We start from the raw sequence: 13,338 nt of genomic DNA, 5'->3' as shown, positions 1-13,338 counted from the left end.
ATTGTTGCTTCAGAGAGAGAAAGAGGAAGAGGTGGAAACGAAGAGGAAAGGCAGGGAGCTTCACCTATATCTTTGACTAGGTTGGCTTTATATCATATACGCGGGGTTGGGTAAACGGGAATAATAATGTAACGACGCCTCTGGAGCGAGAAAGAGGATTCGTCGGAGAAGAAGAAGACTACGAGGACTTCTCTCTCTAAGTGATTGTGATAAGAAAAGAAGAAAAAAAAGTGCCGCGCGTAACTGTCTCTCCATACGAGCACACCTCAACATGCAGGGCGGTACAGTGATGAGTTAATGATAATCAAAGATAAAAAAAAAGAAGATAAAAGAGCTTTCCGTACACTGTAAAAAAAAATGTCTCGGTACACAGCAAAAGCTGCTGGTAAATCGTTGCCGGAGGCATTCTGTAAATGAGTAACAGCAGGCTCCGTATCACGAAGTCTCTGTTATACATTTTTCCGTATTCTCTTTCACATCATATCTGTATTCCTGAACACAGCAGATCTGTTATTTCAAACACAGCAAATCTGTTAACCCAAACACAGCAAATCTGTCAACCCAAACACAGCAAATCTGTCAACCCAAACACAGCAAATCTGTTAACCCAAACACAGCAAATCTGTTATTCCAAACACAGCAGATCTGTTATTCCAAACACAGCAAATCTGTTATCCCAAACACAGCAAATCTGTTATCTCAAACACATCATGACTCTGTTTGTAGGAATACAGAATTTGCTGTATTTAGAGGAGGAATAAACGGAGATCGCTGTAGAGCAGTCTGGCTGTAAATTATTCCGTTATTATTAATGAAAACAGAAGCTTCAGTAAAACACCTGGTTTCGTTTAATGGCTTTTCTGTGCTTGACTAAGGTTTTGTGTAGTTTCTTTGCCTTGAAGGAAAGAGTTGTTTCACTGAGCATAAAATAAACTTAGTTTTGGTAGTAACTTAATTTGTGAAAAACTAACACAAGCTTTTGTTGACCAGTACTGTCGAAAAGCCGATGTTTTACGGGATGGAATGGAATGTTTATGTGGCTGCCTGTAGATTCTCATGATTGAGTTTTATGTCCAATTTTATGTACTGTTTCAACCTACACTAATGCAGTCTTTATGTACTGTGTGTGTGTAAACCACCCCTGCTGCTGCATACCATATAAATAATAATGCAACATTAACAAAACACAGATGAATTTATTTACATATAATACATGTGCTGTAGCTTGCTACATCACCATTCTTCATCACTTCAGCATGTTTATGCCTGAAAAGAATGTGAAAAACAAGTGATCAAATGAATGCAAGAAGCAACTTACACACACTTTATAATGCCTTCTCTGTGTATGTATATGGCCCTTGATACAAAAAGTAGGGGCACGTGGTAGAGCAAAATGTGAAAAAAAAAATCGCTTTGTTTTCTTTGCAATTTGGGGAGGGGTGTCCCTTTGTGCATCCACATTCGTGCTTTTCATAAACAGCATTTTTGGTGGCTCAAAACCAGTTTTTCCAAAAGGAAGTAGCCAGTGAAAACACACTCTAGTGCAAGCCCCTTGCATTCGCTCTATGCTTACGGCCTAATTTTCTGACGTACAAAAGTCAAAATGCTTGTCTAGAGTCAGCTGTGTATAGAAGATTGTCGGGTAACTTCTAAAGCAGTCCGAAGACACTGTGCACCTTTGTATTCACAATCCGCCTTCAGAATACATAGGTTGGAACACTTTCAGCTCCTAGCATCATTACACCTTGCATTTGCCGTGCTTGTCGATAACCTTAGATGCTGGGGGTAAAGAAGGTTCTGAGGAAGTGTAAATTTCGTTGAAGCCCGTACAGTTTTCTTGTTAATGTGAATAAATCCCTGTGACGTACTGAGGTGCTGAACCAGCAAGCTCTTTATTGTTAAACCTCCCAGCCTTTTCAGCATCTTTCGAGGTGAATCACGTATATACATGGGGACAACGGGTATGCTCTAATGGACATGGACTAATATTTCTGATGCAACTGAATAACAATGTGTGAGAACGACTCAGTGTAAGTGTTGAGTTAATGGGAATTGAGTCACAGAATCTTTCCTTTCTTTGTTTAGGGTGAGAGTCCTAGAAATGGCGACATTGAATATTTTTTTTGCATTTAATAATGGTAGTATCACACGAGCCTCTATTCTGAGATAGGATTGAAGCTTGGCCAAACTACAATGAATTTGCTGGAAATCGTTGACCACACTTGACGATACGTTGCAGATAGAGCTGAATGACATCTCACAAAAAAAAAAAAACAAGACAAGCATTGCGAGAGGCTCCACGGCGAAAAATTGACTTTGGCAGTGATTACCAAGCTTGTAACTACTAAACAAAATAATTGAACAGTGTTTCTGACAGTGCGATCACTTTTCACCTGTTTTTGAACTTTATTCCATATCTCAAAACAGTTTTTTATTACTTAGCTACCATTATTTCCCATGTATTTTAAGATAACCAGTTGATTATTTTTTTTGTATACAGCTACTGAAGCAAAATAGAAGCTATGCACTTTACCGTTATTGTGTTACAAATTTTCATAGATGCCAATTAACTCAAAAGTCAAGCTCTAGTGGTAAAAAATTCACAAAAATTCTATATTATGAAGTTAAAAGAGCAAAAAGTTTGGAAGAAAATGATGTATGGATTATATGAATATCCCTTTTAGTCACTGAGAAAACTACCTAAAATCAGCAAAAATGCACAGGATGTATAGGGCCTGCCCGGCGCTCCTGAGAAGTTTCCCACTGGCTCTGATCATGCTCAGAATGAGCAGTTACATTTTCAGAAATATTTGTTGCTATTGTATAGCAGAATGCACGGGTGAATACCTATACTGATTTTCAACTTTGCATTCTGCTGTTAAGCTCTATGTGCCACATATAGCTACAAATTATGGCTGAACTTTCTTAATATAGATTTACCAGCGCAAAAAAAGACGGCACATATTTTAATCATGAACCAACTCGCCCAAGCAGCAGCTTTAGTGAAATTTTTTAAGCACTGTTTATTGATCACAGAATGTTTTTTTTCACTATGCTGAGGTGGGAGGGGGGGGGGGTTGAGGATCCTGTAAAAAAACTGAAAGAGCTTGACCTGAACTAAGAAACATCATGTGAATATACACTACACTTATTCGTAGCCAGGCGGTGGCACACCGGGCCCGTGCCTCTCCCCTCCTTCCCCCCAAACTTTTTTCTCCATGAAATACTTAGCGCAAAATTACCATTTGCCTGCCCAGACCTCTGGTTCAGATCAAAAAGGGCCCCCTCCCCCTAAAAAGTTCTGTGTATGCCCTTGGTTTAGATGAATGAATTTCCAAACCCTGTTTAACATAAGCATCAGTGAGATTAGATAGATATATGGGGTTTAATGTCCTAAAACCACATATGGTTATGAGAAACGCTGTAGTGGAGGGCTCCGGAAATTTCGACCACCTGGGGTTCTTTAACGAAGCATCAGTGAGATTGATAACTAGGATAAAATTAAGGCCAAACCTTCCATTTTTCTCTTTTCACAACATACTATATGTCCTTGGCACAATTCACAGTATATAGAAATCTCAATTGAGAGTGCATTTTCATGTGCTGGCTCTTGTGAAATAATAGCAGTATATTTTGACTACACTCCGAAGGACAAAAAAAAAGAAAACGCCAGGCTCATAATACTTACAAACAAATTAAATTGAAAATGCAAAGCCACAATCAAGATAATATTCAGCTCTAATAACCGGATATCATCAGAAAATGTGTATGATTCATGCTCACACTTTCACTGATTGAAACGCAGCTTCTGGGCCAACTTCATTATCTTTGTGTGCACACTTGTGCGAGACTTCTGGCCACCTTCGCACCTGCTGCCCTTTTTCGTGTTGGAGCCCTTTAAGGTTATCAAGGTGTGGTTCAAATGAAACATATGAGAAGAGCACAAGGATGGGTACAGACTCGTCAATGGGCTTCATTTAGAACACGTATGGTTACACGCTACAGTCTGCAAATTCCTCATCTATGCATCATAGACTTGCATTAATTCTTGTACAATCTGAGCCAAATACGCTGGCCCAATCATTTTCCTCCTGAAAAAAAAAAAGAAGACCTCAGCAAGCTTAGGAGCCAATTGGTCAAGGCTGCATCTCCGAATTTCATTCTTGCCAGTAATGGCTGTCATAGTTTCTGACAAGTAATCAATGGACTTTCACTGAAGTCAGAGGCAGATAAGACCCTTGTCAGGAATCAACAACTTGTGTTCCCTGCGCCGTTCATATATATATTGGCCTGTTTGATTGATGTAAACATTCCTCCTGGTTTGATAAGCAACTAACAAACTAAAAGGTGTGGCACTTAGTGCAATTTTACACACCCTACTAGTGGTTTGTATGCTCCCAAAATTTTTCCAAGGCTTCCTTTGAAAAAATGTGCAATGGCCTTTTTCAGTCTTCGAATACGCACAATCATAAAATAAGTCTTCACATGCTCGTGGTAAATATGTTCAGAATGTATGATCTGATGTTAAAGTTGGGTTAATATTAAAGCACAGCATTTTGTCTGGTGAGCTAGTTTGTGGGTGAAGGTTACTCTTCTGTGCCGTTCAAGGTAAATGCTAAGACCCCGCATTGCCTCTATGAGGTGTGCAAGATTGCACTAAGTGCCACCCCACTGAGTTCGACGTGCGCTCGTCAAGTAGGATAACGAAGTCACTCAGACATGGAGGAATGTTAACATTGGTCATACAGGTCAATGTATAAATGAATGATGTAGGGAACACCAGCCCTTGATAAAGACCAGACAAGGTTCTCACCTGCCCAACTTAAATGCATACGAATTGTTTACTTTTAGTAAACCATGGCAGACTTTACTGGCAAAGACAAGAATTGAGATGCAGTTGTGACCCAATGGCACTTGAGCTTGCCTAGGCTTTTTTCCTAATGAACAAAAGCAATGATTGTGTCTGTGATACTTCACTCAGACTATCAGAATGAACGCAGGTTCCCTGCATGAGTGTACTGAATAAAACCCAGTTGCAGGTCTGCCCTCATCTTCCACTCTTCTCCTCCGACAACATCTGTTATTTAAGTGTATAAGTATCTACTGCACCTTGTAGCTGGAGTTAGGCTCACACTCATGTTGTAAAATGTCATCAATTTACTTGACCTCCTCGCACAACAATCAACACATAATGATATCGACAAGGGAACTCACCCAGTGCAATGATTGTAGGCGTTGATGGCAACTCGGCAAGCTTTTCAGTGATGCTTGTTCCCTCCTGGATGAGCAAAAATATCCCATGTACACAAAAGCACAAAGAGATATGTACAGTTGCGGCCATTCCAATATATAAATCAGAGATGCGATCCCTGCAATTCCGTTTTCCACCATGGTTCCTGGTCTATTGCAGGCTGTGTGCACCAAGTACAAATTACCTACCTAGGAGCCTTGAAACTTGGAACAATTTTAGAGCAAAGTAGAATGGATAGCGAGCACGCAAAAAAACCTGCTCACATTTTGATTCATTTTTCTCTTTGGATTACAGCAACATCATAGACAACTCTGAATGATTGCAGGTCAATATATCAATGTTAGTGGTGATAGTATTGCTTAAAATTATTTTGCATGTGCGACAGCAAGGGACAAAGTGAGCAACATCTTGCAACAACTCTGGCCTATTCCCATTCTTAGTGCCCTCCTCACTGCGTCGTAATGAGGCACTACAGCCAAAGTGACGAGAAACATTGTTCTGCAGTGCATTGCAAAAAACTAATGCTTTGTGCATGTGGAGCACTCTGATTGCACACAAACACTTTTTTTCCCATTGAGCCTGAAAAAGGCTAGTAAACCAAGTTTGTGCACTGTGGTTCACCATGCGTGCACCATGCCCCAACACAGTTTTTGTTGCATGAAGTCTCACTTTTCACAGCGCTACGTTCCTTCTCATTCACTCTGTGAACTTTATAGTCGGATGCTTGGGGACTTCACTCCCTATCCTAGTGGCTCTGATGAAACAATGGCACCTGCCCGCACTAACTGTTGGCTCAAGGGCAGTGTATTTTTTTTTTCAGAACATTTTTGTGACTACGACACAATGCGGATAACCAAAGTAAGTTCCACAAAAAAATTGAAAATTGCCTTTTTTTTACACTATCTTCAAATGCTGATACTTGTGACAAAGCGCGTGTTCCGGTGTAATTTTAATGAATAATGCTGCTGTACAAAGCCACCAAAATTACCTTAAAATGAAGCACAAAGGCAAAAGATATGCAAAGCTACACTATCCTCCTTTTAACTTGTGTCCAGCAATTCATGAATTAGGTATTTTTGGATGTTTAGCATATTTGTTCTGTCAAAAAATTTTGCTGCAGCGGTCACTAAATTCTCATACGGTAGCATTGCACTTGTTCTTTATGGGAAGAAAATACATCGATTAAGAAGTGTAAAAAAGTTAAGTCTGCTCAAAGTTCAGAAATTGTGAAATTAGAAGAAAACTGATTTCAGCAGTCAAAGTTTAATTTTCCTTTATACAAAAGCAGCTTTTTTCACAAAATTCAACTGAAAAAGCTATTGTTTTGTGCTAAAAACCTGCACAGCATTCAGTCGATCCCAGATATATTGAACTCGAAGGGGATCGCGATATATGTAGTTCAATATATCGATGAGTCGAAACACAAAATATGTGTATTTAAGGCATAAATTAGAGCATCTCAGACCTAAAAACAGTTTTTTGAAATCCTAACAAGCACTTAAAGAATGATTCTCTCACAATATGATAAAGAACAAGGCCTGAACATCTACTTTTGCAAGTTATCGCACTTCATTTCACTTGAAAATAGTCTGTAAACTTTTCTCTCTTTTTGCGTGCCACCAAGTTTCAGTTGTCCTCAATATCACTGGACCCTTCCAAGTAAGCAAATTCAGCTCATTCGGCCACAACAGCGCTGAGTGGCACTGAATGCCAATGTAAGCTCCGTAGAGCGTTGGTGGCGAAAGCAATAATTCCACGGCACCGTCAACATTGGGCATCATCTCGGCATCCATGCAGTCAGAACCAGCGACGTCGTCTTCTGCTCCAATGAAGCCGCTCGCTGTCCGAGATGGTGCCCGAAAACACTAACAAGGCATAGAATTTACTGAGGCATTGTACGCCCTTGACAGCAGTCATGACGCACTCAAAGTCGTCACCTGGCACAAAGCCCGCAAAGAAACAGTTCACGACTGTGCTTTACTTGAGGTCGCTCCTAGCACCAGCCATGATTTTTATCGCTACGAGCGTATCAATGTGTAGCGCCGACTTCCAAATGATGATTTATCAGTAACGAGGCGAGAAGTACACAGGTCCACAAGCCACAAAAGGCGATGCTGCCCACAAACGAGCAAGCTCCCACCGTCAGCATGTTGGTGATAGCGATGTCACTTGTGGCTTTGTCATTTTGTAACCGACAGCTGTTGCTTTGGTGCGGAAAGCTAGAAAAAAGCGTAGCCTCCGAAATGAGCGTTCTAAAACCGGAAGCACCAAAATACCTCATGAAGTTGCACATCTCGAAGGCCACGCTTTTCAGTCCCACATGCCATCATACACGATTGAATGCGAACATCGCAATGAGATCACTAAACTTCCTTAAGTCATTCCACTTCGTTTTGGTGCCCTCGGTCATCACCATGCCCCCACGTTAAAACCTGCAGATCGCACATCAAGCATACCGGTGCACTCACAAGTGCTGTGCAACGAGCTAGATCAGCAAGATGGAGTTTCAATGTTTCACTTTTCAGCACCCCCTTTTAGTCACTTGCACGCGAAAAGGGATCGGAACTTGTCGAATTGTGGCTATAAATGATCATTATTTGTTAGGAAAAATGCAATTTGTGGGCTTTAGCGTGGCTCAGAGTTCAATTTAGCGGATGTTCTGCTGTGCGTGAGTTCGATAGATGTGTACAGCAGTCCCGTATTTTTGCATGGGAAATTCAAGGGGATCTCTCAACTTTTTGATATAGCCAATAATTCGATATATCATAGTTTGATATACCCGGGATCGACTGTATTCTATAAAATCTAGAACCTAAAGCTGTTCTCAACAAACCAATACATCACTTTCTGAAAAGATGTTACTGTCCAGTTTTGTACTAACATAATGCAACAAAGTGAAACTTACTTCAAATACTTGGTAAAGGTAGTTCTTGTCTTCCTTAAAATGCGCGCAGAGGAATGGTAGCACAGCTACCTGGACTGCTTTTTCTCTTTGTCCTTCGTCTCTCACGCGCACCACCAGTTCCATAGTATGTTTCGTCGGCGCCTCCTCCATCATCTGAAATAATGCAGGCGCACAGGCCGCCATCCTCTCCTGGAAGATTTCCTGCAATTATTCCAAAAATCAAAGTAAATAACAGTTACTTGATAATAGATGAATTCATCTGTAGAGATATTAAAGTGAAAACTGATTGAAATGTAGAACTATATTACCACCCTACAATTGAGTGCAACAGCTGTGACACGCCAAAAAAAGAAGACAAAAAACAGACTGGTGGGGAATACCACCCTGAAACTACTGCACCAGCTTACTAGAACATGTTGTTGGCTAGTAGGTTCAGGCTGAAGAAAGGTAGGGACGTAAACCACATAGACAAGAAAAAAAGAAGTGGACGAGATAGAGCATTGATTGCAACAGATTTTGTTTGCAAAATAAAAAAGGCTCCTTTTGTTTTTGTAAACACCAAAGCATATGAGCAGGAAAATGGCGTGCACTCCACGATTATGACATCACTATAAAAAAAAAAAGGGGTTCAGCGGCAAATCGCTGTCACAACCAGACTCCCTTTCACAGTTATCTCCAACATCAGCAGGGGGTGTGCTACTGTGCTCTTGATCTGAACTGGATTCAATTTCAGGTACTTCCGTGCACTGTGTTGCAGTTTTGCCCCGGTGATACCTTGAAACATGTGTTCTGAAGGAACCTGCTGACCTCAGCACACTACCACAACCCACAAAAGGACACATAACAGCATCAATTCCACTCTCCAGATGGGCAGCTATGTGACCAAGAAGCTCCGTGCGAGTAGGCACACTCGCCCCGCATGACAACACAGAGCAGACAAACGCATCATCAGTCTGTTTGCTGCATCGCTTCTTGTGATGTCTGAAGACGTGACTTCTTAGGCTCTGATAGTTTTTAAACAAAGCTCCACAAGGCTCACAAGGGCAAAGGGCACCGCCCAACACACTGCTGTGATAGTGGTAGTGCTCGAAGTAGTCGGTCAATGTTGAAAATGTCTGTGCGCAATGCCGGCAAGTGGGCATTCTTCATTGATGTTATGGCTGCAATGAAGGTAGAGCACTTATTTTGCTAAATTACATTCACTGGCTTGTGCACTTTTTCAGACCGCCCAATTTTATAATAAAAACACTGCTACAATGGTAATAATACCTTACAGTCTACAATAGTAGAATCATTCCAATATCTGGTTAGCATGTCAGGTTATGTTCAATTTCATATGAACATTAGCCAATGCTTTTTAAGCAGTCCTCTATATAAGAGCACAGTGAATATAAATATTCTTGACCTGCTACAAATGTTTAAACTAAGTTGAAGCAGGCGGCGCAAGGAAAAGAAATAATGACGGAGACTGTAACATTAACTGCACAAATTCTACAGAAAACTGCACCCATACTTGCGCAACTTGGGTCTCTTAAAAGGCTATTCCTGAATGTGCAGTCAAAAGTGAGCTTAGCATATGCTCCAACATTACACATGTTCACAACTTAAGTAATGCTATCCATTATATCGCTAATGTTGACAACAGATGTTCATATCTTGCACATATGTGAAAGCAGCTTCAGCCTCTCAAGTGCAGCCAGGTCCAATATTGAATACAATTACTTTAAAATTTTAGCTTGAAACATAATTACTTTAAACAATTACTTAAAGCTTTTTGTGATATATTGACTAATCAAACAGTTGATACCAAGTATGAATTGCACCGTAGCCTGCCAGTAGTACGCGCAAGAGATGGAAATGGGTGGCTTCAAGATAGGGCACCCAAAACTTCGCATATGCGATCGCTTGATTCTGTTGCCATACACCAACTTCTTGGGTACACACAAGGACTCCCATGCTGGATTAGCTGCAGTTAAGCAGTAGTATGGCTAAGTGACGTGCAAATTCGCAATGTTGTCGGGTGTAAGCAATGTGTCGTGCAATTCCAAAGAAATGAACTGCTGAGCACGCAAATCAATAGACACAACAGAACATGCATGCGAAATGCGAGCGCCAATCGTACCTCACGGCTGTCACTCAAATTCCGCCAAGTACGGCAAAATAAGTTTACACACAGCCAAGTGACAGTTGCTGCCCCTGTCGTCTCCTACACCTATTTTTGTAGTAATGGACGTATGACTTGCAAGCGATGCAGGCATGGAAAACACGAGTGCTTTGTCTGCGCTCGATAAGACGACAAAGACACGTACACGCCTGGTGTGTACGTGACAGCAGACTCCTGCTGATCCGGCTTACAAGTGCACCTTATAACAGCCATGTGCATGGGCACCGAGGAGATCACTAATGAGTGCGTGCACAAACTGACCTGTGACATCCTCAAACTACAAAGATGCAACTCAACAGCAGGCTTCACCACAATAATACAATTAAGTGACACTAACAAAGGAAAAATGCCGTTATTGCTGAGTGCAAGCAATGCTTCATATAATTCCGAAGAATTAAACTGTTCACTGTACTGCTTCCTGCATGCGCAACTCAATAAAGGTGCAACACAGCGTGCGAGCACTATGGTCGTACCTCATAGCCGACACTAAAAATCCACAAAATGCACTGAAATATGCCTACGCACAGTAATGTTACCGTTGCTACCCCTACTGTTTTCTGTGCCTAATTTAGTAATAAGGTATGTATGAGCGATGCAAGCATGGCAAACACGTGTTTCATTATTCACCTTATAATAGCGACAGACATGTTACATGCCTAGCTCGTATGAGCTGTGGCATGCGAGTGCACCTTATAACTGTTTATAAGATAGGTAATGATCGATAACGGTGAAATAAATGCCTACCTGATTGTGATGTGTGCCAGGTGATGGACTTCGCAGGAAGGTGAGAGAGCTCTGACAATAGCCGCCTGCCTTGACCACGTAGGGTGCCAGAGACCACTGAGCTGAACAAGTGAAGAGTGCGCCAAAAAACTTGACAAGTGAGGAACCAAACAAATGAACTGCTAGCACTACTTGGTCCTGAGCACGTAAATCAATAACAAGATGCAACACAACCTGCATGCAAAATGCGAGCACCAATCGTACCTCACGGCTGTCACTCAAATTCCGCCAAGTACGGCAAAATAAGTTTACACACAGCCAAGTGACAGTTGCTGCCCCTGTCGTCTCCTACACCTATTTTTGTAGTAATGGACGTATGACTTGCAAGCGATGCAGGCATGGAAAACACGAGTGCTTTGTCTGCGCTCGATAAGACGACAAAGACACGTACACGCCTGGTGTGTACGTGACAGCAGACTCCTGCTGATCCGGCTTACAAGTGCACCTTATAACAGCCATGTGCATGGGCACCGAGGAGATCACTAATGAGTGCGTGCACAAACAGACCTGTGACATCCTCAAACTACAAAGATGCAACTCAACAGCAGGCTTCACCACAATAATACAATTAAGTGACACTAACAAAGGAAAAATGCCGTTATTGCTGAGTGCAAGCAATGCTTCATATAATTCCGAAGAATTAAACTGTTCACTGTACTGCTTCCTGCATGCGCAACTCAATAAAGGTGCAACACAGCGTGCGAGCACTATGGTCGTACCTCATAGCCGACACTAAAAATCCACAAAATGCACTGAAATATGCCTACGCACAGTAATGTTACCGTTGCTACCCCTACTGTTTTCTGTGCCTAATTTAGTAATAAGGTATGTATGAGCGATGCAAGCATGGCAAACACGTGTTTCATTATTCACCTTATAATAGCGACAGACATGTTACATGCCTAGCTCGTATGAGCTGTGGCATGCGAGTGCACCTTATAACTGTTTATAAGATAGGTAATGATCGATAACGGTGAAATAAATGCCTACCTGATTGTGATGTGTGCCAGGTGATGGACTTCGCAGGAAGGTGAGAGAGCTCTGACAATAGCCGCCTGCCTTGACCACGTAGGGTGCCAGAGACCACTGAGCTGAACAAGTGAAGAGTGCGCCAAAAAACTTGACAAGTGAGGAACCAAACAAATGAACTGCTAGCACTACTTGGTCCTGAGCACGTAAATCAATAACAAGATGCAACACAACCTGCATGCAAAATGCGAGCACCAATCGTACCTCACGGCTGTCACTCAGATTCCGCCAAATATGGCAAAATAAGTTTACACACAGCCAAGTGATAGTTCCTGCCCCTGTCGTCTCCTACACCTATTTTTGTAGTAATGAACGTATGACTTGCAAGCGGTGCAGGCATGGAAAACACGTGTGCTTTGTCTGTTGCACTCAAAGGTGGTGTGGTGTCCATGTCGAACGCGGACAGCATCATGGGCACTTCGGCATTGGGGTCACTAGTAGCCGGCGTTGCGCCCGCGCCAGTGTTGGGTCGGCGCGGGTGCTTTGTTAGGCCTAGCCTTGAACGTACCCCGGGCGCGTCCTCGTTGTGGGGTTTTTTTCGCTTCTGTGCTTTAAGTCCCGAAGATTTTGGTTGCAAAAGAGTCTTAGCAGCTTTACTGACCTTGCGCACAGGAATCTTGGAGGCAGGAAGAGAAGTTCCGGGGCAATCCGGCGTTTTTGTGGGAGCAGATGCAGCCGTGACTGATGTACACGACGCTCGTAGCGCCCTCTTAGGCTACGAAGGGAGGCGCTCAGCTGAAACGGCACCGGCGGGTGGTGCGGCTTTTAATCGAACTCGCGACGCTCCCTTTGGGGCAAACTGACTACTTTAGCGCCTGCCTACAATTTGTTTTTGTATTCTAGCCGACACCACGATGCACCGATGCTATCTTGCACCCATTCTATTGGGCAGTGATGGCCGGACACACCGCAGCAGTCGTGTTATTTTGTGTGACCATCAACGCATTTTTTTTTCTTTTGGCCTGTTGTGGTTGGGAAGAGCTATGGTGGTGCAAAAAATTTATCGGTTATTCAGGAAAAGTGGTGTAAAGGGAAATAGTTCTGAAGAATCGATGTTCTCGTCGCAGGTAGTGAGAACCATTCAACAACCGATGAATTCTTCGGTGACGAAGTGAAGTCGCCGTCGGTGTTCACCGAGTAGACTCATGAATTCATAAAAAGAACAAACGTTTCCCCGAGCCTTCCAAATTTTATTATTGGGCTTGA

General features: G+C 42.2%; 1 protein-coding gene across 1 annotated transcript; it reads right to left on the bottom strand.

The window, feature by feature from the left end:
- Positions 1 to 895: 895 nt before the first annotated feature.
- Positions 896 to 12,867, bottom strand: LOC142793841 (uncharacterized; the record flags this gene model as incomplete). Its single annotated transcript, XM_075885812.1, has 6 exons — positions 896 to 1,266; positions 5,215 to 5,278; positions 8,157 to 8,357; positions 11,065 to 11,165; positions 12,094 to 12,194; positions 12,734 to 12,867. Coding segments are annotated over 6 exons (621 nt in total), but the record flags the coding sequence as incomplete, so codon positions are not given.
- Positions 12,868 to 13,338: the final 471 nt, after the last annotated feature.

Source organism: Rhipicephalus microplus, unplaced genomic scaffold (genome assembly GCF_043290135.1).
Source record: "Rhipicephalus microplus isolate Deutch F79 unplaced genomic scaffold, USDA_Rmic scaffold_339, whole genome shotgun sequence".
NCBI classification, from domain to species: domain Eukaryota; kingdom Metazoa; phylum Arthropoda; class Arachnida; order Ixodida; family Ixodidae; genus Rhipicephalus; species Rhipicephalus microplus.
Note: the sequence above shows the minus strand (reverse complement) of the source record. Positions and strands in the feature narration are given on the sequence as shown.